The 24,001-nt window shown below is 46.1% G+C and overlaps 1 protein-coding gene across 1 annotated transcript in view; it reads left to right on the forward strand.

Moving 5' to 3' along the window:
• Positions 1-24,001, forward strand: part of LOC119376740 (cystathionine beta-synthase-like) — a 62,237-nt gene continuing 38,236 nt past the window's right edge. The window contains 1 exon segment of the mRNA XM_037646476.2: positions 1-91. Within this exon segment, the coding sequence (XP_037502404.1) occupies positions 76-91 (16 nt within the window). The 5' untranslated portion in view covers positions 1-75.

The raw sequence follows: 24,001 nt of genomic DNA on the forward strand, positions 1-24,001 counted from the left end.
TGAGTCGCCTGCTCGTAGGAGTTGCCATTACTGCAGTCGCCGCCTCCGGAGACGCCGCTCCCTCCACGTGTTGTCATGCAGGCCTGCCTAGGTGAGCTCCGAAACTCTTTCCCCGACTATGAGACGTGCCGCGGCGACGTCACCGGTGACGCCACGAGCGAAAGCGCCGGATAATACTTGCTGAGGAATCAACGTCAGCCCGATCTCCACGCTGTCGACGTGGCTTAGCGAGAGCGAAGCTAAGTGGTCAGGCTCAAGCCCAGAACGTTATATTGCGAATACGTCGACAACGTCCCTGCACGAGCTGTGTGTTACGCAAGGTCTTCAAAGTGAGGCTCACGAATGGGAGTTGTAGCCGCACGAACGCGGCATCGAGTTGCATGTGTAGAGCCGGCGCAGTCGGCTGGATGCGGGCCAGTCTAGATCGCATCTTTAAAGTGATCGTTTATGTGCTCAATTTCGCACTGTCATCCCTTGCAGCCAGCTTAACGGGCTGAAAGGGTCGTGGCATTTTCGGTTGTCGCCACAAATCTTGTACGACCGGCCGTAGAATTTCGACCAAGAGAATAGGACAGCGGGAACTTTTCCGAGTGGGGGGCTGAAATTTTATGTGCTCCGGTGAAGTGTCGTTGCTTCGTGTCCACCTATGACTGCATCTGCTTTCCAGAGTGCTTAACTGCGCCCCTTATTGAAAAGCAGTAGTCAAGAAGTCCTAAAGAGCACCTTCGAACATTTTCGGTTTACTTTTCTTGTGCAGCGAATACAAATCACAAAACATTTCCACTGTCAAGATCAGTTGATAATATTAAATGGAATAAGAGCATAGGAGATTATCAAAACTACCAGTAATCATAAGAAGCACTTCGTAGGAACTTATTTCTTTCATCTTTCCTCTTGTCTTTTATTTATTATTTTCGCACATTCATAATATAGCACTGACGGGTACACCGTCCACACTACATTACGTGGGACCTTGCATAATCCTTTCTTCTTTTTTTTTATTTTTTCGCAAGGCTAGCGCGTGATACGTTTACCGCCAGAGCTCCCGCAGGAAACGGCCGTGCAATATCTGCTTTACACCTAAGCAGCTCAGCTGTTGTAGAGCATGGATAGCGCACGGCGCCTTCACGCATCGCGATAAATTCGGCGCAGCTGTTGCGAGAATGTCACTGCGACAGGTGTAAGTTAAAAAACAATGAATGAGATTCGCATTCACGTCCATAGTCATGCGGTCGCACAGATCCATGATAGTGCTGTAGCAAGCGAGCCGATTCGTAGAATCTCTGTATTTAAAGACTTCATCGGAATGGAGCGAATAGTTCATTTAAATGTGTAACGAAGTTCATTGTCATGCAAAGCCAATATATCCTTTTTTTTTCTTTTGTGTAGTTGAGAACTACCTTTTTTTTTGTATTGACGACTGATTCACGCTAGTAATTCATGCGACTTATGTTCGCTTGTTCGATACTTTCTTATGGTTATTGCTTTTTTTAAAAGAAGGAGGAACAGGAAGGGAAAAAAAAACCATCACATTGTTCAATAAATTAAGAAAGCTACAGTCCTTGTTAGTTATTAATTAACTGGTCTATTCGTCCGTTTTACAAACGATGGTCTTCATAAATTTTCCAGTTACGTGTTGCTGTCTCTGTTACTCTTGTTATTGTCGTTGCTGCATGGCGATTTGTTTTACATGCTCCAATCACAGACCTCTCCTTTTACCGAGAAAATATGCAGTATCTTTGTCAACTGATCTGATACGCTTCACGCATGCCTCGCATTCCTGCACACGCAGTCCTTGACTGCCGCAAGAGCATAAATATCAGCGGCAGCACTTCAATAGAAACATTAATTTATGACGTCGACGTAATGCATCAAGAAATCTTCTTGAAGTAACTATATAATATATATATAATATATAAATATATATATATATATATATAATATATATATATATATATATATATATATATATATATATATATATATATATATATATATATATGTGCGTGTGTGTGTGTGGTGTCGCACGTTCGGTTTCTGACCATGGCGGCCTCATTTCAATGGGAGCGAAATGCAAGGACGACCGTGTAGTGAGATGCAGGTGCACGTTGAAGAATCCAAGCTGGTCAAAAGTAATCTGTAGTTTCCCCTTGTGGCGTGCCTCATAATGATATTGTGGATTTGGCATGTAAAAAAACAGAATTCATTTTTTTTTTGCTCTGGTATTTTGCAGTCATTGACCCCGAAGGACTTCTGTAACAACAAATATATTGACGACCCCGAGGCGACGTCCTTGAGGAATGACCGTCGTTGGCGAGAGCACGTGGCTAGCGCGCTGAGTGCGGTAAATTTCCATGCCTCCACGCTCCGCCTCTCTCGGGCTTCTTCCCAGTCATTCCCCTAAGGCTGTAGGTCGAAAACATCGCCGTGCCTACCGCGCGTCACGGAAAGTGGATCCTATAATTTGGTCTTTGCGCTCGGCACCGTTCTTCGGTTTAAGCTTGAAGAATAAGTCCCTCTTCAGAATGACCCGGTGAATTCGGGTAAGAAGCTAATAGCTCGCTTTAAACAGCCTCCAATGTGTGCAATCATATCAAAAAATAGTGCAAAACATGTTCCGAATACTAAGGCAGAAGCCTTAAGTGCCTCATCAGAAGAAAAACGCGGCGTTCGGTGAAAACCCACGTGACCCTTTTCTTTTAAATAAATAACAATCTTTATTCGAAATAAAGATGAAATATGCATATGGGCACGTATACTGAACGATGCTAACAAGGTAATTTAATGCGTATCTCTCACACCGGGGCTCGTTACGCCTTGCAAGAAATCTTTCGCCTTCAGGTGTTGGAGAGAGTGTAACATGGTGTCGAATTTATCCGTTCAATCCCGATCGCTTATCACATACTCACAAACACGCAATAATTTTTGGGGTTTTACGAGCCAAAACCACCATGTGATTAAGAGGCAAGCTGCAATGGGGGCTCCGAAATAATTTTGGCCGCTTGGCACTTTTTAACAACCTTTTAAACTTAACTACACGGTTGTTCTTGCATTTCGCGCTCATCAAAATGCACGCGCACGCGCAGACAGACAAGCCACACACACGCGCGCGCACGCACGCAAGCACTTTTTTTAAGAGCAGTTCAGGGTGATGACTGCTGGAACCAGCGTCCAAGATATCCGTATCGGTAAAAAGACGGTTCCTACTTTTGTCCGAACATCCCAACTGAGCCGGTCAACATGATCTTCGACTTAGCGGACAATAGTCTAATACGTTTTCTTTAAATGGCATTTACTCCCCTTTGACTGCGAGAGATCGTGGAGGTCTTAGAAGTAAGTTTTAGCAGCTAGATCTATTCGCGTTCACTGATGTCTAACATAAGATAGTGGTTTTCTTTCCATTCTCGCCTTGTTGTAGGTGGGCTCCGAGACAGAGTATCCCATCTGAGACCTTTTGCTCAATATTGTCACGTGGTCGTGACGTCGACGAAGACAGCAGTCGGCGTTTTCAAGATGAAACTGTTTATTTGGCCGAACTTGTGGCCGGGAAATGAGAACTCGAACTACAGCAATACACGCTGTACTTTGATAGCGGCAAACAAGGCGCAGTCCGTCGATAAACTGACAAGCGGTCAAACGCGTCGGCTTTTACACAGGCGCTATCGAACTTTCCAGCGATATCGCTGGTGGCGGCGTTATCTCTCGACAAAGCTGGAACATTCGCGTGCGGCGCGCAATCTTAACGGAACGTTCTAAAACAATCGCGAAGCTTCTTACACTCGCGGCGAGGCCTGCGCAGGGCGTTGCCCACAGTCTTTGTGGGTGAGGCTTCAACTCATGAAAAATAAGACGCGCGGCAATATCAAAACGTCTAAGTCAAATGTCTCGCTGTCCGCGCTCCTTGCTCCACAGACGAATACACTTATGTGTTGCTCATTGGTTCTGGTGAGGCCGTCATATGAATTTTGCTACCTCAAGTGATAAAAAAAAAGAAACTAAATACATGCAATTTGTCTACAAGAATATACGATATGTGCTTATATGTGCTTTATTATGCCGCGTAAGCCAAACGTGAACTTCAGTACACTCTAAAAACTGAAACTCCTGCAGTGAGAGTTACAGAGCTGTGTTACTCCCGCAGATCACATTATACTCTCTCTCAGGGAGGCGCTTTACTCTCTTTTGCCAGGAGGAGTGAAAAGGCCTTTCACTCCTCCTGGCGAAAGAGAGTAAAGTGCCTGTTTCACTCCCGCATCTCACGAGAGAGTAAAAGGTTCTTTTACTCTCTTGCCATATAAGAGCTTGTTTCAGAGCTTGTTTTAGTCTTGCAGCTCTCCAAATATATGGAGCTGTAAAGAAAAGTTCGTGCAGTCTAAGATCTTTGGCAGTAGCTCAATCGATGAAGTGACGGCGATACATTCCTCGTCAACTTATCGCGACGAAAACCGCTGACACGCACAAAGAATCTGCGATTATAAATGTACGCGATTATACTCACACGTACGCACACACTGAGTCAGGTCCTAGTTATAAACTGACTAGAGGAGGCACGCTGCAGCGTACGCAATAAAATGCTGTGGACAGAAAGCCCGAGAAAAAAAAAAGAAAAAAAAAGGGGGGGGACTCTTACGTTTCGCCTTTAAAACGCGACAGCGATATCCGTACACACGCATGCGCGCGCGCGCGCGCGCGCGCCACGCACGCACGCACCACACACACACACACACACACACACACACACACACACACACCACACCACACACACACACACACACACACACACCACACACACACACCTATCGCCTTCTCAATCGCGTTAGCTTGCCTTAGCTTCTCGTTGGAGACGTGTACACAGTGCCGCAAGAAAAGCCAAAGTGCAAACGCCCTCTCTCTCTCTTTGCATCTTACCTCGAATTTTCGCTCACGGACCAAGTTCCAACGCTGCTCTTTCGCTCAGACACCAAGACGGCCGACGCCGCCGACACCGGAATTTCTGCGCAACGAGCTCCTTGACGCTCTCGCGTCAAAAAAAAAAAAGATATATAAACGCGACTTCCTTCAAGCGGCCGCTAAAACGGGCAGGGGCCTGTTACATGAGGCGCCGAGAGAGAAATACGATAGCGCAACTTTACGACGCATGTGCGAGCGAGGAAAGACAAATTAAAAAAAACACACACACCGACGCGCACACCAGGAGAGAGAAGCGCGCGTGCTACAGTCGAAGTCTCGCCGTCGCCCGTCGCTGCCTTCGCCATTTTCTTCCGTTGCCCGGTCATCGAAGTTTCCGAATCGCTCAGCTGTGTCGGCTGTGCGTGCCCGTGTCCTGTGTGTGCGCGACTGTGATCTCAACGCTGGACGTGAACGGCATTTAGCGACGGCACTGCAACATCCCGTACTGTGAGCGTGTTCGCGTTGGTTTCATGATGGGTCTGGAGACTCAAGCGAGCTTGCAACCTTCGTGTATGCGTGTTCGGCCAGCACCTGGTTAGGCACACTCTGGAAATGCGAACGGTAAGTGGTGCTTCTGTGTTCTCAGTTTTGCGGTCGCTCACGTGTGTAGTCCTGCACAGTGTGTCGCGTGGAAGCACAATAAAAAGCAGAATGGAAAGCATTACGCGCATATACGTGTGATGCCTGATGCGCGTTTAAAAAGCTTTTGTGAAGGCACACGCTTCGCACGGCCTGTCTATCAAAGAGCAGCGTACGCCTCAATGAAGACAATTTGTGCTATATAATTTCTTTGCTTGCCATAAAGCCTGAGTGCGGCAGCGTGCTTTCAGAAAATATAAACAAGCGAGAGAACCGCGGTTATCACTCCGTCATGTGTGCATTAAGGCTAGCTTTTGTTTTCATTTGGTGCAGTTGAAGTTGTCAGCCTCGGTTGTTACGATGGTTGCGGTCAGGGGCGTAGCCAGAAATTTTTTTCGGAGGGGTTCAACCATACTTTATGTACGTATGTTCGTGCGTGCGTTTGTAATGTGTGCGTGCCTATATTACGCAAGCAAAACTGAAAAATTCGGGGGGGGGGGGGGTGAACACCCCAACCCCCCTTGGCTACGCCCCTGGTTGCGGTGCTCGATTGCCGACCCGGAAGTCGCGGCTTCGATCTCGGCCGCGGCGGTAGCATTTCGGTGGAGGCGAAACGCTAAACGCCTGTGTACTCTGCGTTGTCAGTGCACGTTAAAGAAAAATAGATGGACGAAACTTCCGGAGCCTTCGTTTGCGCCCGTCACGTTTTTAGAAAAACGCCTATTTTCATATTCACTTTCGGTAAAACACCCCCCTCCATCAGATTTCGCTCCCCCCCCCCTTCCCCTGTGGCTACGGGCCTGGCTTACGCTATTCCAAAACTCCCTAATATTAGTAAGTGGGAATACTTTTCGATAACAATTTTGCATTGCGCACTTTGTTCGTCTTTAAGACAAAAAAAGAAACAGCATACCATAGGGTAATTACGTCATTAGGTTGGACTGGATCGAATAATTTATGCTGCAGAGATATGATTATGGCCATACTATGTGAAAGTTGTCTGCTAAGTGACAGCGTTTATGGTGAAGCACGCGCATTTTACGATATTGTCACTTAATTAGTGACAATTTCGTGACATTAGTGACATCTTGAACTCTCCTGGATTTCATGCGAATATTCTCATCGAGTTCAAGATGTGTGAGGTGTGCCAGGCTTATTCAGTCACATCAGTGCAAGTCAGCTCAATGCAATACTTATGGCAGAGGGACAATCATTTAAAAAATGTGACTCTCATAAGACTATTATGAAGCTTTGAAGCAAGGCTAAGCAGCCATTAAACATTATCACATTTTAAAAATCTAATGTTCAGCAAGGACAGAACACCTTTCGTCATTTCTTATGGTTTACTTCTGTAAGTCTTATGTAAGCTTCCTACCTTCATGCTTCTTGATGAATGTAAATATTGTGTTTAGTGCAGCACCAGAAGCAGTAGACAATGGCGCGCAGATCACCAGATGACTCTATCGCAAATTCTCAAAGGATGTGCTGTTGTGCACCTTCTCCGTGCTTTATCGTGCTTTGCTTGGAGCTCTTTCATTAGAATGATACACGGCAAACAACTTAATTTATCAGAAACTCAAATGCTGTGTTTTTGACGAAATGTAGTGTGGAGTGAACTTGAACCGCAAGTACTTGCCTTTCTAGTCTTGCACAGGCAGTGAAATTTGTGGTTGGCTGTTGTGTAGGGTTATGTTGGCTGTAGGTTGGCTGTAGGTTATGAATGTTTGTGCAGTTGGCAACACTACACTACTGAACTTGATGTGTATATATGTAATGCTGCAAGACTTAAAATGAAGGAAGGAAAGAAAGAAATAGATGGGGAAGACAGGCAGGTTAGCCACTTCTTAAACTGGCTGGCCATGCTGTGCAAAGGAAGAGGGTACGAGGAATAAAGGATAATACAAAGAAACTTTACAGAAAAAGAACAAAACAGAGAGTATGGTGCCTCGTAAAGTCTGTCTCTAAGCTCACTTTTGCATAAGAAGCACAGCAGCACTTTCAATGCTAACATCAAACGGGAGCAGCAGTGAAACAGCTCTGGAATCGTTTTCCCTGAGATAAAAAAAAAAACGCCTTTATCTACCTGCAGTTTTGTATTATGTACTGAATTAGTTCTTGGTGTTCGAGTGCATTAGGATAATAAATTTAGAGTTAAAAGATTGTTAGATTGTTCATGCATGGACGTCTACTGAATTTATGCCGGTTATCTGAATTGGGTATTGGTGTGCTTACAGTGTTTAGTGCAGCATGAAATATGAGTCACTGCAAAAAAATCTGTACATTTCTCTTTTTCTTTGCAGATGGTGCTCAAGATGGCACATGCAACGCTATGCAGCTGTGGACACCAGCAGCTTGATAAGAACTCTCGAAGCTCATCTGGATGCTCACAGAACCTGGGTTGGGTAGCAGCAATCTCGTTAGACAGAGGGATCAAATAGAATCATTTCTGAATTGTGCAATGCATCCTGTGTTTAATGAAGCAAGTCATTGATACATTGGAAACATTGAGAGTATCACTATTTTGAGTCCAATTTCATGGTAGCTCTTATCTCAGTCATCCGATACAGTATACAGAATATGCACCTGCACTCTGTCACGCCTATAACACTATATTGAACTTATAGTGGAGTGCCTCGATAATAGACACCTGTGGCATGATAGTGACTGTATTGTGAGGGATTCATAGTGTTCCTGGCGAAATGGTCAGTACTTATGTAACGGCAGTGCTAAGAAGACAAGGACAAGAAAGTGCACAGCACAAGCGCTTACTCACAACTGAAAGCTTTATTGCTTCAGCAGAAAATATATACCTAAAGTTGAACCTCGCCTATTACCCGCCAACTAGCTCGCATTCCCGTTTTGCTTCAAACGGTCAGTATTGTGATGCGTTACCTTAACAATGAAGTGGCATGTACATCGATATACATTGAAGCTCACCAGCGCATTGTTATTATGGTGTTTAACTTTATTTTTGTATTCGGTAGTTGCAAAACCGTTCACAAATTTGCGACACAAATGTTAGTCCTGTTGTGAGTCACAACAGGACTAACATAGGATGGGCTGCATGCGCCTTGTGATTTAAGTTATCACTGTTAGGAAAATTTTTACATTCATTTCCACTTGATAGTTATATTAATTGGTTGTCTAGTTTGTGTTGGCTAGGGGAGATTTAAGGTAATAGCAAGCAGTAAGCAGCATAGAAAATTTTCAGTGTGCACGCATTTCATAGTTGGCAGAAGCAGGATGGTGCAGTGCTTACAGGCAGGTGCTATGTGCACCGCTGGTTTAGTCCGAAGTGCTGTGAGAAAGACATCTAGATGCTGCTTTGGCATAAACAGAGTTTGATATTTAAATGTAAATTAAAAAATCGAGGCTGTCCACTGTGGCATGCCTCATAAGTACTATATATCTATATTTTGTCCCGTCTAGCCTAGGGAGAAATTGCACTAAGTTTTGAGGATAAATGAATTATTTTTGTAATAGGAGTTGCCTCCACAAAACAACAAGCAACACTGCACACTAGCTATTGTACCTTGTTCTCTTGCTAGGTGTATAAAAACATGGCAGCAAAACATGGACAAGCAATGAGCCTCGTCTTTATTATAATGCTGTCTTTCTAGATATTACAAGAATGAAAGTGTGCTGCACACTCATTGCACATCTCACAAGAAAATACTTGGCAGCTTCTTAATTTTGTATTTTGTTTTTTTTTTCGGAAAAGTCGTAAGAGAAGTCAAGTGGGTATTTTGTATGGATGCAGGAAGCTTAATGGACTTCTTTGCTTGATATCTTTTTCAGGAAGACTGAACACTTTTGGCAAAGCAGCAACAGTTCTGGCCCATCTGTTTGTCTACAAGACGGTCTCTTCCGTGAACACTCCTGTGCCTTACAGTATACTATACTGATGATCTTGTACATCTCTCTGTATTTAGGATTGTCAGCACATGGACTGCTGCACTGTGTTATGCACGGTGCCGAGTCCAAACTTTCCAATAACAGTGTGCATTTGAAAATTTTACATGGTTTGAAAAGATGCTGAATGTTAACGCATTTAATTTACTGAGCATGGTTCTTGACTGTTTTACAGCCATTATTTATTCCCTGTTCAATTTTTATTCAACCTCATGGCATGTCCAGTCCTTGGCTCTAATGTGCCAAGCCACCACCAGTATTGATGGGCAATTTTTAATTCAAAGCATGTTATTGCCTAACTCCGAGGTAACTTTCCTGTCACGGTATTCGGATTAATTTTCAATGTGGTACTTCTGCACGAGCCATAAATTGAGCTGTTGAAGGTGATGAAGAACCAATTTTCCGGTCGAATTGGATGGCACTAGCTGGCATGTAAATATTGTAAGCATTGGTCTACTACCTATGCATAATAATACGGGTGAATAGGGTTGCGAAATAATGCCATGTTCCCAAGCTTAACCTTATAAATTTACATTATTTCTTAAAAATATGTGAATAAAGGCGACTGTGTTTACAAACCTTGGCAGGTGGATCTATGGTCGACACCACAGGTCTTTATACAAAATTGAACTGCACAATCATGTGTAACATGTTTTCATGCCTGAGGGCAAACTAATGCAATATACAAGAAAAATGGTACACCACCATGCCTAAGTGTTGCAAGCCTTTATTACTTATCGAGTTGCCTTCATGTGTAAGCAGACACCAAGTTCTCTGTGCATCAGGGGCATAGGCAGAAATTTTTTTCGGGGGGGGGGGGGGGGTCGTCTCCTTGATTTGAAGTGGGAGCCGGGCAGGCAGATGTGTTCAGTTGTCATTTTGGGCTCTGTATGCCATAGCAAAAAAAATTTCGAGGGGGGGGGGCAGGGAGGCCCGGTGTGCCCCCCTGGCTACGCCACTGCTGTGCATGCCATCTCATTGGATTGTACTTGCATACTGGCATTTCGAAGTGTATGTGTCTTGCTTTGTGATGAATTTTCGAACTATACTTTCATAATATTTTACTGCTGTGAATTAGTGCTCAGGTTGCATTGTGTATGTTGTTTCATCTGTTCACTAATGAGCATAGGATCTGTGGTAGATGAAAATGTATAATTTACATTGACATTGTGAATGTTATTGTTTTGATTCTAATAAAGTGCTACAACCAGCATTTATTGTATCATTTGAAGTTTTAAGAATTTGTAATGCATTCAAACAAAAAGTCCTTGTACATGTAAAAGAAATTGTTCAGGCTCTGATATATAGGTCGTGGTTCTCAGCCATGGATGTTTTGGAGACCCCTTGTGGACTGGTGGAAGTGATGAGGGACCCCTTGCAGTGAGAAGTAAGGGGGGGGGGTGAGGGCTTATAAATTAGCACAACATGCAGCGTGAAATAGGTGCCTTGCGTTTCTCCGTGGCAAAGAATGGTCAAACTAAAGTGCCACGCCAATTCAATCTCAACAGCTTGTCACTAAGTTGTGCGATCTGCCGCCACATTTCAGCTGTTTCTCACTACGCTTTCTCTTCAAATATGCAAGCCTGGAAAAGCACATGTGGTAGAAAATTGCAGTAAAAGCTTTACAGCCATCTCATGGAAAGCATAAGTCAGCTCCGCCGCAATGCATAACCGTTATGCGGTGAAGCAAAACAAAAAATAGTGGGGGCCGCTGTCATTGGACATATTGTTTCTTCAAAAAAGGCGTATTTTCTTTTTTGTTCGAAGATGCGTTTCGTGGACCCCCAGAAATGGCTTCGCTGACCCCCCCCCCTTTTGAGAACCACTGCATGCTACATAATGCTTGCATTGCTAGATGGGTTTAACCGATGATTCTTGCAAAACATCGTGCAAATAAGCGACAGGCAGTAAACGGAAACAGATCAACTGTGATCGAACATTGATGGGTTGATCATTTATCAATGGTCGCATAATTTGTAGATTTGAATCAACTACAGGTACACGAGGTAGTAGGAGTGCACATGGCACCCACTTTTTTCAGTTTTTATTTATCTGCTGCACTCATGTTCGTGCTATGTGTAATCATGAATCACGAAAAAGTCAAGTTGTGTCGTGCGTGACAAAAATATCCTAATTAAAATGACACCTTATTTTCTGAAGAACAGCTGTTTCACTGAGGCATACAATAATGCCTTTTTTTTTTAATAGGTACTGCACAATCTCTTCAGGAGTAGTGCCAACTACACGCGGACGTTCGCAATACAGAGGCGCAACAGTATTATCTTTTATTTATTTTAAGGGAGACATGTCACTCGCGAATTAATGGACATCGTGCTTAACCTTGGTGGACGCCTTCGACATACATTTTAACGGCGGCGTGATACGGAAGAGTAAAGGTTACTTAGTAAAAGGTAGCCAGTCTCCGGGTATAAAAGCAATTAAATACTGACTATGACTAATTCAGAAGCACTGTATGTCGTGCTTCAGCGCGCGTAAGTGCTCATCACGCAAATATTCGTCTAACTGCTCAGAGGTGCCGCTGACCCTGCGTGCAGATCGCAACAGCACCTACACGCGCAATAAATGCACGCTTGTATAGGTGCACGCTAAAATACCCTTGGAACTCTGACATCGACGTATGTAACAAAAATATGCGACATATGATGGTCTTCGAACAGCTGAGAACGCACTGGCCGACACTTGCAGCTCGCGGCAAAAATAACCAAAACTGCTCCAACAGCACACGCTCGTAGAATACACATACGTGAGTTTCGCTATCTAAAGGTACTTTTCACGCCGGTATGAGCCAATTTTTGGGCGAGCGAGACATCCACGATGTATGGTGAACACACAAAAACACACGTTTATCATTCTCTTGCGGCACGACAAACGACGAACAGAAGTCGGAGCTGAAGGTGCTAACGGTGGCCTTCGTGAGTTCATGGCGCCGCGCTAACTATTTACGAACCGAATCCACGCGCAAAACACACGCCGGTGATGCAAAAAAAGAAGCAGCAAGCTTCCGTCTCGCGTTGCAAACCACTTGTAAATATATAAGGGCCGTGAAAAGTCAACGAAGCATGCGGTGGCTCTGGGGCGTAGTGATTAGAGTGTCTGCTTGCGGTGCTTGTGGTCATGAGTTCGATTCCTGTGTCGTGTGCGATTTGTATGTGTTGTCATATGTGCGTGTTTACATTGATGTCCATTTTCTAATTACCCCTAGAGATAAGCATACAGAAGTTATTCCGTGAAACGCTGTTAGAGTGCCAAAATTTTTCTTTTCGCAGCCGCTTTGTGTGCCGTAGCTGCCGCCACGTCAAGTTGCGCCAGCTATGGAGGATAAAAACACTAACCGACACATAATGTATGACCTTCGAGATTCCGGGATTGTCACTCGCTAAGCCTACATCGTTGATTATTTGAGTATGGCTCTCGAAAACGGTGCCGAATCGACACGAATACCTTGCTGTCGAAGCTTAAGGACGTGAACCTAAAGCAAATAAAAGCATCAGTTCGGCGATAACGAGCGACAGAGCGTGCGACGGCCACTTGAATAGATTCGAGGTGGGCGGCCTATCGCTTTCGGCGGCGCGGCCATGTTTACCGGGCGTGCGTATGCGCAGTTCACAACCCGGTATTTCCGGTGCAGAGCATTTTGCGTATTGCGGTGTGCCGGACAGACTAAAATCCTCTAATGTATGCGTTTCGGTTGCGAGCGCTCTACGTGTTTTGGTTGCGTGAATGTGTGCGCGTATGAATGTGCCATTTTCTGTGCTCGATTAATTTTATTTCAAAGCTGTTTCAACGTGATAGCTTTACCTCCCTCGAGGAGTGCTTTCACTCTATCGCAGACGGAGTACTGTACTCCATGAGGAGGCGATTGAATCACTCCCTGTCTAGAGGGAGTTGTTTCACCCCCAGAAAAGGGAGTGCCCAGCGGGACAAGCCAAACTCTCATAAAGGGGAGTGCCCCGACGCCCTTTGTTTTAAGAGTGTAGCATTACTGAGTATTTTTCATGTTCAGTTTTGTTTACTTCTAGACACTACGATGCTGTTATGGGGTGAAGAAGGTGCTGACAGCCGCTTACACGAATTAGAGGCAGAGAAGCAAGAGGCACGATAACGTCCATGTGTCGAATATACGTTGCATATTCACATAAATCATTTCCAGGCACTGCTTCTTTATTATTGATTTCAGTAGCTTGATATTAAACGACATGATTACAGGTTTTTTTTCTTATTCGGGTTTCAGCATTGTGTTCGTTCTTGTTAGGTCCTCCAGTGTGCGGTAAAACGTTGAAAGGGCCGCTGTTCGTGCAATTTATTCCACGCTGTCGGTGGCGATGGGCGTGGGTAAAGCTAGTCTAAGTAACGCTACTGCCTCACAGTGTAGTTTGTCTGGGGTGACTACTCGCATGCTTTGTACTATTATTGGCGCTGTTCGTCCTTTGATTTGCGAGGTTTTCGCATCACTGACTCCCATTTGGCTTTTGTTTTGTTTTGATTTCTTGATCATTCGTTCTTTTTTCTCTTTTTTGCGTGCCTGGTTTAAAAAGAGGAGTAAGCGGTGCACATTAAGATGACTCACAGCCGACATTTTGTACACGTCTCTCTCACCTGGCACTCAGTTATCACATAGCGCTTAGCAAACGTCAAGCCTCCCGTGGAAGCACTTGATCGAAAACAACGCCTGAGGCTGCGAGATTTACAGGCATTTTGCCTAAGGGCAAGGCGAAATCGTTCTGAATCGCATCTTAGAAACGCGAGCTACAGAAAGAGCGTTACTTTTGACTCAAAATGGCGTTTAGTATCACGGAAACTTCCTTCGGAGCACAACAGAGTGTTCGATTTAGTTCATTCTACAGCCTGCGCATGAACACCCTTAACACGGGCGCATGGTTGAACCATGCTGTAACGCGTGATCGGAATTTGTGGTAACAATACCATTGACTAAACAGGTGCTATAGTAACGTGTTTCAACTCTAATGCGTAATGGATATGACGTCATCTAGTCCGCTCACAAATTCCAGGCCAGTCAGCGCAAGGCTCAGCTGGTGCGTCAATTTATCGTGCATTCTGAAATCGAAGCTCAGCAATTTCCGAGACGGACTTTGAAAATAAACAAGCGAATGTGTGTCATACGACGAAAAAATAAATTATAGTGAAGTTTTTCACTTTGTGATCGCTGCTTACACGCAGACGTGTGGGTGCAAGCTGTCGCCTTCGGCGCGTTGCTCGTAGAATGTTTTAGAATTTCTCTGGCTGTAAGTGCTGCGCTTATTAGGCCAAGAAGTTCTTCTCCTTGGCGCGCCTAGCCTGCGCCTTTTGCCGGTCCTGTTGAGCACGTTCCCGGCAACGACCTCGATGTCGGTCGACTCGCACTCGGCCGGCCGCCACTTGCTTTGCTGCTCTGTCCCCTCGGCACGCAGACTCTCGATTTCCAGACGAAATTGGTACATCAAGGCGCAGACAAAATCCAAAGCAACTGTCAGGTGAGGTCAAACCAGCGCCTCCGCCATGGCCGGACTATAGGTGAGAGACGCGACGCTTGTAGTCCGCCGATGCCTCCTCCCCCGCGTTTTCGCGCGCTCATCCACACCTTCATTGGTGCGCGTTCTTCCTCTTCAGCTCCAGGCCCCTTCTCCTCCGGCGTTCGCCTCCCTCGCGGCCTCCAACATAATCTCACCACTTTCGCAGGCAGGGCATTACGTATCGGCGTAAGAAACAAAATTCTAAGCCAGTTGCACCCCAAGTGAGAGCTGTGCGAACTGCGGAGCATTGATTCGCCTGTGTTTTCCTTGTGTTTATGTTGTGTTTATCTGCTCTTTTCTCTTCGCGTGATTGTGTGATATTTTCCATCTTTCTCTGTTCTTTCCTTGTGATTACCTGACTTGTGCGATAATCTATTTTCTGTTCCTTGGACTCATTTCTACTGTTTTTCTACTGTTTGCTGCTCCGAGCGCGGCACGTCCCACTTCCGGCGCTGGCGTTTTGCCTCCGCTTCTCTCTTCAGTGGATCTGTGTCTAACACCTGACGCTGGCGTCTCACTGTCGCTTCGTTGGCTCGGACAGACGAATTAGCTCTTCGGCGACGCCGGCGTTCACGGACAAGTGCGCGCTGGCGTTCCAAATATGCAGCTTGCTCGGCTTATGTTACCAAACCTGGGACCTGCGTGGCGCCAACGCGAGACATGGGAAGACGACAGGGCGGTCCCTTAAAGGGCCCCTCACCTGGCCACATAGCAAGTCTTAGTTAGACGCTGGAAGTTGTTGTGTGCCGAATGAAGAGCAGTATGCCGCAAGAATTTTTCAAATCGGGTCATTACGAGCTGAGAAAAAAAATTTGTAGCGGCGCGCAACCGTGATGCGAGGAGGCGAGTTTCAAACCCTTGCCACTCGCCCCGTGTAGCCTTCGCAAACCAAATCCCTTCCTGCCCTCTTCGGCAGCGGCGCCGAAGGATCACCTGACACATACGCATGAACACGCCATGCGCATGCATGATCACGTGCGCATGACGTGCCCGAGCCAGCCCGAGCACGCGAGCGGCGTTGCACGGCCGCTACCTTTTTTTATTGCGATAGCAATCATATGGACACTCTCGGCTGATTTTTGCCGTCGCCGTCGTCGTCATGCCCCGGACATGTATATGTAGTATATAAAATAAAAGCCACAAATAAAAATAATTCAGGAAAAAAAATTCCGAAGCGCTCGACCGGGATTTCGAACCTGCGACCCCTCGCTCCGCAGCTCGCTGCCTTAGACAATTACGCCGTGCCTCTTTTTTTTTTCTTTCATGGTATTTATTATATGCGGTTTTGAAATTATCACAAACGCTATGACGCAGTGATGCATTCACTTAACGACAATAATCGCACAAGCACTGCACAAGCATTCAAAGGCTTACATGCATATATACTGTGCAAGTCCAGAGAAACAGGAAAAGTTCTTCAAAGCTTGTTACACGCGGAGGCTGGTAAGCTGAACACCAGTCTGGTCTCAGTCTGGTCTCACGTCAAGTTCTTCGTAAATGTCCTTTACATGGAGAGCCATACGCATGAAATGCATACTTGAAGCAGTGGTTAGTTCTGCATTACGGTCTGCATGCGCGTTTTCCACAGACTGTGCAGTCCCATAAGGAAAAACATGTCAAAGGGCACTTCATCAAGAGACGTTGGGAGAAGGTAACGTATAGTATGTGAGTTAATGTTAAAATATTTTTGAACAGTTCGTTGAAGGATGTCCCAAAATAGAATGGCATCTTTGCAGCTAATAAAACAGTGTTCTACTGTCTCTGGTACATCGCAGAGACGACAGTTAACTGAAGAAACAAAAATACCCTTCCTCTGCAGCCATGATTTTACCGGCAGTGTATCAGTACGGAGTTTGTAAAGAAGGTTTTTGTATCAGGAGAAAGATACATTTTCCGAACTCGTTTTAGTACATCATGTCCTGGAAGGTCAGAATATAATGAGCGGTAAAGTGGAGGTGGAAAAAGCATGGATAACAAATCCTTGTAGAGTCTCTTGCGTGATACTGTGTATAGATATTCTATGGAAAACCGGACCTTGAGAAACCGAACAGCGATGAAACTTCCTGCATAAATCCCCACAAACACGGGCGTACAGAGAAATCTGAGGAAAATCAAGTCAGGTAAAGCATTAACAAACGTAATCTGCAAGAATGATCGAATAATTGGATGGGAACTGTCGCGAAAAAAGTAGAACCGCGAAACAATTTGCCATAGATATAAATGAACTAAACCCAACCCTCCCTCCTTAACTGGCCTGAATAGGTTGTCCCGTCTCATTGGTTCAAACGTCGAAGACCACACGAATGTTGCGAAAGTCCGATGAAAGCGCTGTATGTAAGATCGAGCGCAATGAATAAGTTGCAATACATAGTATAGCTTTGTGGCTAAAGATGTATTGCAAGCTTCAGCTCTCCCAAAGATGGAAAGGCGATGTGGAACATAAGTTTGGGCCTGTCGTTCAAGCTTAGGAACACGTTCTTTCCAGTATCGTGCACTGAATCTGTACGCATCTAGCGGCATCTAGAGGCGAAGCTCCTTATGCCGTGGGTCTGTCCATCCTCCGTTTGTAGGTTTGTTTGTAGTAGCCACCTCTAGTTCGCGAGAAGCGCGCGTTCTGGTATGCAGTAGAAGAAGACGACGACGTTGACGAGTGAGACTCTCGTGCGTGTTCGCCTGTGTGGCATTCTTTCTTCTTTACTGCGCGCGTTCTGGTATGCAGTAGAAGAAGAAGACGACGTTGACGAGTGACACTCTCGTGCGTGTTCGCCTGTGTGGCGTTCGTTCTTCTTTACTACGACTCGCGTTTTCAACGACACCCGAAGACAACATTTCAGAAGTAACGCGCCATGAGGCTCCCTCTTGGCACGCTTTCTCTTTAGCTCGGAGTCGCCAGATGGAAGACAAGGCTGCGCAACGGAGGGCACGGAAGGCGGCGGCAGCGCGTGCTCGCAGACAGAATCCTGAGGTGAGAGCCCGCGAGGCCGAAGCTGCACGTCGACGCCGCGAAGCAGATTCTGCCGTTCGAGCCCGCGAAGCCGAAGCTGCTCGACACGCTGCACGGCTGCGGCGAGAAGACCCCGCCGTTCGAGCCCGCGAGGCCGAAGCTGCTCGACAAGCTGCACGGCTGTGGTGAGAAGACCATCCGAAGGACGTGTATGACCTGGTATTTTCTAATTTCCAGTTGCAACCCGTACAAGAACCGCTAGTGTATTAGATACACGGAGACATGAAATTATATTCACATGGGCGCAGGGACAAAGAAGTAAAGAAGAAGTAAGAAGGACAAAGATTCGAAATATTAGCCTCAGGAATAAGTACCACAAAGAAGTGTATATATGTACACAAAGATATGTACACAAAGAAGTGCGTTTGCGCTGTAATTTCAGCCTCAGGAATGTGTACCACCTAGAGCCAAATGAAGTTTTATCTTAGTGACCAGAATCGACGCCCGCATGGAGCGCGAGCCGTGGCTTCACGTGCCACTGCCAAGCGCCGTCTTTATTTTCTCCTCTTGAGGTTGCGCGCTCTGCGGTTTCGTTTGCCGCCCAAAGGAAGGCGCTGAAGGGTCTTGCGAAAACGCGAGCGCAAGAGTCTGAGAGTGGATTGCGTTCTGCGCATGCGTTTTGGCGGCTAGCAAATTTCTTGGGTCTCCAATTCTAAAACTGTCTAGTGTTTCGCAGGAGTTGGGATGTGCGCCTTCGACCTGTACTTTGACATACAGGGCGTGGTGGACCGTGCTCGCACGATTATCTCCTGAGGGGGAGTTTTGTATGTCTTGTGCGCTGAAGCTATAGACCACACGAAGGTGACATTGCTCGCTGCAGCGGCCGCGTTTGCGAAAGGAGTGATCTGATAGCTAGAAGAGCCAAAGTGGGGTTAGTTGAAGTAACAACTGTGACAGTTCGCGCTCGTCCTATGTCCCCGTACCTTTGCGTCCTTTTCGTGCCTTCTTCTTTGTGTTTGAGCAGAACGCTGCATGTGTCGAGCTGTGATAGTTGTTAGTTCGCACTCGCCTTGTGTGTTTTCTTTTCCTGCGTCCTTTGTGCTTGAGCAGCGCGCAGCAAGTTTCTAGGCGCTTGCTGCTCTTCCTGTGACATTCCAATTTCTTGCTATCGCATTCATTGCTTCGCTCTTGAGACGAAACTGTTACTTTTTTACGTAGCGACCGTGGGCGTTGTGTCGGCGTTCTCTGTGGTGTACTGCCTGCTTCTGCGGGACGGGCATGAAAGTTGCGACAATTGTACGGGCACGAGAATAGCGGCATCAAGAGCCAGTGCCGCATGAACATTTATGTAGACGTGGGAGAATTAATGATCCTAATGAGTGCTCGAACGCTCCAGAACATTACTTTCGTTTCCCGGGATGGCGTCTGCTCGATGCGCCATCCGCAGGGACAGGAACGCATGCGAAACGGAGGCACATCAGTCCCGCATCTCGCTGCAATTCAAGGAAAAATGAAAAGACGCACACGTTCTCTTTGTCTGTCTCATTTTTTTTCTCTAGTTTTATTCATCTATTCAAGCAACAAATCACGCTAACTACACATGTCGTGTCAAATATCACAGTGTCACGTGCTACTGTTGGCGACGTCTGAGCACAGTCCACTACGTAGAGGACCGACGCCACAGTATACCGTCTACGGTATAGACTATTTTACGGACGGGTTTCGGTGCCGCCATGCTGGGCTGTTAACCTTGCCTTGTTTTATCTTGAACAACTAAGCGAACAGTGTTACGGTGAGCGTATACACATGAAAACTGTTGGGTTGGTCCATTCGGCGTTTTCTGACTTTATCAGTTCGCTTCAGGGGATACAAAAATAGAAAACATTGGTTTAACAGCCCATGATGGCGGCGCCCATATGCCTTACGTAACGTAGTCTATAGGGCCATTCCATCGTGTACGTCATCCCCGTTCTCTGGGCGCGCGCCCGCGAGAAGGGCAAGCAGTGCTCAGCTTGAAATTTGACCCACTTCCGCGGCGCGTAGCACTGCAAATTTTGGCAGACGTGATCGTGAGCGCCCAATGTATGCATTGCGCTCGTCAGCTCAAAATTGTCAAACCTGGTCTGGTGAGGGACCCTTTAAACTGCTGCGCAGTTAGCACCCGCGTCTTGGTCAATCCCCCGTACAGTGGGCATGAACCATTTCTTCGTGGCTCTGCGCGAAAGATGATAAAGGCGCCTGCGTGTTGGTCAATGCATCGGAAAGGAGTCTTCTCACAGGAAATGCTTTAGTGCCCTACAGGCAAGCAGAGCGTGCCTCACTGAAAAAAAAGTCAACGCGGATTTTACAGGGCGTTGAAAAGAAGGTGTGCGCAGTTCACAAATTACTGCTTCACATACCTTGTTCAAGGCTTTGTGTTAATGCGGTGTGCTGATTTTTTTCGTGATGAGCGTCGTTTCTAGATCCAGAGTTATTTTATTGGACGATTGAAAAAGATTTCTGGTTCACAACCAGGCACTCAAGCAAGCAAAAAGCACCTCTTATAGTGGGTGTGTGTCACAGTTTGATGACATCATCATAAATGCCGTATGTAAAAGGCACCAGTAGCGGTGACCAGACAGAGTAGGCAAGAAAGAACGAAGCGGGATAGGTCGCGTTCCATAGTCGGCAAGGATTGCCCAAACCTTACTTAAGAACATGTTTGGAGCTCCTCAAGTTGCAGGTGCGAGCATTTATTTTTTACCATTTTCTGTCTATAATCAACATGATTGTTACTTCATGCTTAAAAGAAGACGCTTTAGGCCTTTTGGGGCCTCGTTGTAAACGCTGTGTCCGCCACTTTTGGGCAGTGACATTCTGCTTATCAGGCAAACAAACGCATGCCGGTCAGAGAGACGAGCCGCGCCGAAGAGCGTTGCTAGCCACTTGAGTGCCGCGACCTGTGATCTCGATGAGACCGCACTACCCTCTTTCGCAACCTACGAGCTAGCGTATGAAACCAGCCACGCTCGCCATCATGCGCCTGAGAAATATCTCGACTCTTTTTCAATGGCTGACGATCCACAGCGGAATTATCAGCAGCGGTGATCGTAGGTGGCTTATTAAAAGTGTTTTGGGGGTTCCTATACAGCTTTCGAGAAAAGACGCTGCCTGACAAGTTTTATAATTTACTCAACACACGGATTTCGCTGGCGGCGTCGGTCGCGAGAAACCCGGTGCCGGCGAGGAATGTGGCGCTCAAGAGTGCGCCGGTCACTTGCGCATCTGTATGCGTTGTTTTCGAGTAATTGATGATCTGTGCGTGTCGGTGATCTGCCGTTTCTGATATGGCAGCCTGATCTGTTACCGAGGGGGCTTATCATTTCACGCTGCCGCATTTCTGTGCTGCCTGGACATGAACGCATGACCTTCGCTGTTGCCTGCAGCAACTGTGTACTGTTGCACTGCTAAAGCACGATCGAGGTCAGATTCCCGGCATGGAGGAAAAAAAGAGCTAGGAGGGACCACTTCGCAATGAGAAAGAAAGAAAGAAAGAAAGAAAGAAGAAAGAAGAAAGAAGAAAGAAAGAAAGAAAGAAAGAAAGAAAGAAAGAAAGAAAGAAAAAGCAAAAATGTAGCACGTAAGGCGCGCTGTCGCAAACCTTCGCTTCGCTATCGCGATTTTCGCGATAGGGCAAGGGCTCCTGAATTTTTGCAATGAAATTCGCTGGGCTTCACCAATCCCAGTGTTACTTTCTCGATTCTCACAACGCCTTTCATCCGAACTCGCGAAACAACTTTACTGTGTGGTTGAGTTAGTGCCTCGTATTTAGATGCCTATCTATTCCTGTAGCACGAGTGACAAACAGTGCCGCGTGCACTTTTTGCGGGTGTGAAAAAAAACAGAGCTCCTTCTGCGCCACTGCAGCCGACCAACAACGCGCTCTGCTAACTAGACTCAGCGTCTTGAATGATAATGTCTTACGGAGGAAAAGGTACCGGGACCCTGGCCTAGGATCTTGTACGCACAAGGCCACGAAGCCACTGTTGCAATTCTTGAAGGCTTCTGGACTGCACAAATGCTTGCGGTTTAACGAACATTCGTCTGCAGCTGTCCTGCCAATCAGACTTTCTGTTCATCTTGTTACGTTTCCTTATCTAATCTTCCCAATTTGTTTGTCTTTAAATGTAGGTAGCTAATCAGAAACGGCCTCGGTTAAGCACCCTGTTTTACAGCAGAGCATTATGGTCGAGGTTTGCCGCGTGCCGTAGACAGAAAATTATCATCATCAAGAACCAGCACGCGCTCAATCAGCGCTAAAGCACTCTGTACTGCAGAGAGTTAAAGAGAAGCTCAACGTGCGGCCCCGGTGTTTCTCACTGGTTTAATCCCGACGCTTAGTTCTCCCTCAACTATTGGTTACGGCTGTGCAGTAATCTTAATCGGTGTTTGCCTCCCGTGTGCTCCCTTGTTCGTTTTTAGTGGACCAGTGTGGTGAGCAGTGGGATTTGCCCAATTTCTGTGGCACATACGCGCTACGGGAGTTTTACGGCAGAGCTGTTATGGTCGAGGTTTGCCGCGTGTCGTAGACAGAAAAGTATCGTCATCGTGAACCGGCACGCACTCTCTTCGTCCTCCTCTTCTGCTTCGCTCCCAGAACACGTGCGCCCCGATTTGTCCGGCGTGGGATGCAATAACCCTGATGGGCGAGAGACCGAATACTGAGATAAAGAAATAAGGATAGGGAAGAGAGAAATTCTTGGCGAGAAATTCTTTCTTGGCGAGGCGGGACTCGAACCCGCGTCCCCAGGATCCGAAGGCGAGCATCGTAACCACTCGGCTATCCATGCACGTTAGCAGAGCATAGCATAGCCTTGTATGGTATAGTATATAACGGGAGTAGGAAATGGAAGTGAGGTGAGGAGAAGGGAGAACGAGTAGAGAGAGAGAGAGAGAAAGAAAGAAAAAGAAAAAGAAAGAAAGAAGAGAAAAGAAAGAAAAAAGAAGAAAGAAAGAAAGAAAGAAAGAAAGAAAGAAAGAAAGAAAGAAGAAAGAAGAAAGAAAGAAAGAAAGAAACAAACAAAGAAAGAAAGAAAGAAAGGAAGAAAGAAAGAAAGGAATATAGAAAGGCAAATAGAGAAATAGAAGAAATGGAAAGAAATGGAAGAAAGAGTGAAAAATATAGGAGGCGAGAGAACGACTACAGAGAGAGGACAAAGAAGAGAAGAGGAAAAAGAGAGAAAGGTCGAGAAGAAAGACGGAAAAAAAGTAGAAAGACAAAGAAAGAAACAAATAGAAAGACACAGACTCAAAAAGGAAGAAAAAAAAGATCAGAAAAGAGAGCAAACATAACCGTGCACAGTATAGCATAGCAAGGTGCGTGAAAGAGAACGGTGAGAGGGTAAAAGCCTCGCCAAGCCAGGACCAGCCTGGTGCCCCTCAGCCCTGCTGTGGCCCAGCCTTGCGCGACTTAGTGCAAACTGCGCTATTTTTTTAAACTCTTTGTCTCTTTCTCCAGGAGGTTGGTTCGCGACCCTTCATAAGAATTCCTTATGCCTAGAAAAGTTTCCGGCGGTAATGTTGACCTTTCAAGCTGAGGCTCAGACACGCACTGACACTCTCTGGTTTAATGCTGCCTGGAAAAAAAAAAGATTTCAGTGACCTATTTGGCATCACTGTCGAAATATTTTCACTGGTTTCGCTTCACTAATCTCTTCGGCGATCAGGCACATGTAGGTTACATCGTATAGGTATTCTTGAATTCTCTTCGATGGACCGTTATGACATCCAGCTGGTATCGCTGAATGTGCACGACGCTTGGTTAGAACCTTAGTTGCAGAGTGACGAAGGCACCGAGCACGATGGGCCTGTGTGGGGACTCCGATTGCTGGTATTGGCGAAACATCACAACGCATGCGGGTACGCGTTTTACTTTATCTACCACTTAGGCCTTTGTGCCCCTGCAACAAACAATGAAACTTAGGTAGCTGTCGGCGTCATGGGGACGTGTGCAAAAGGAAAAGATATGTTCACGAGCCAGGCGCTATCCCTAAACAAGAGAACAAAAGCTCTTTCGGTGTCTACTGTTGCCATGATGGACACGACG

This window comes from Rhipicephalus sanguineus, unplaced genomic scaffold (genome assembly GCF_013339695.2).
Source record: "Rhipicephalus sanguineus isolate Rsan-2018 unplaced genomic scaffold, BIME_Rsan_1.4 Seq216, whole genome shotgun sequence".
NCBI classification, from domain to species: Eukaryota; Metazoa; Arthropoda; class Arachnida; order Ixodida; family Ixodidae; genus Rhipicephalus; species Rhipicephalus sanguineus.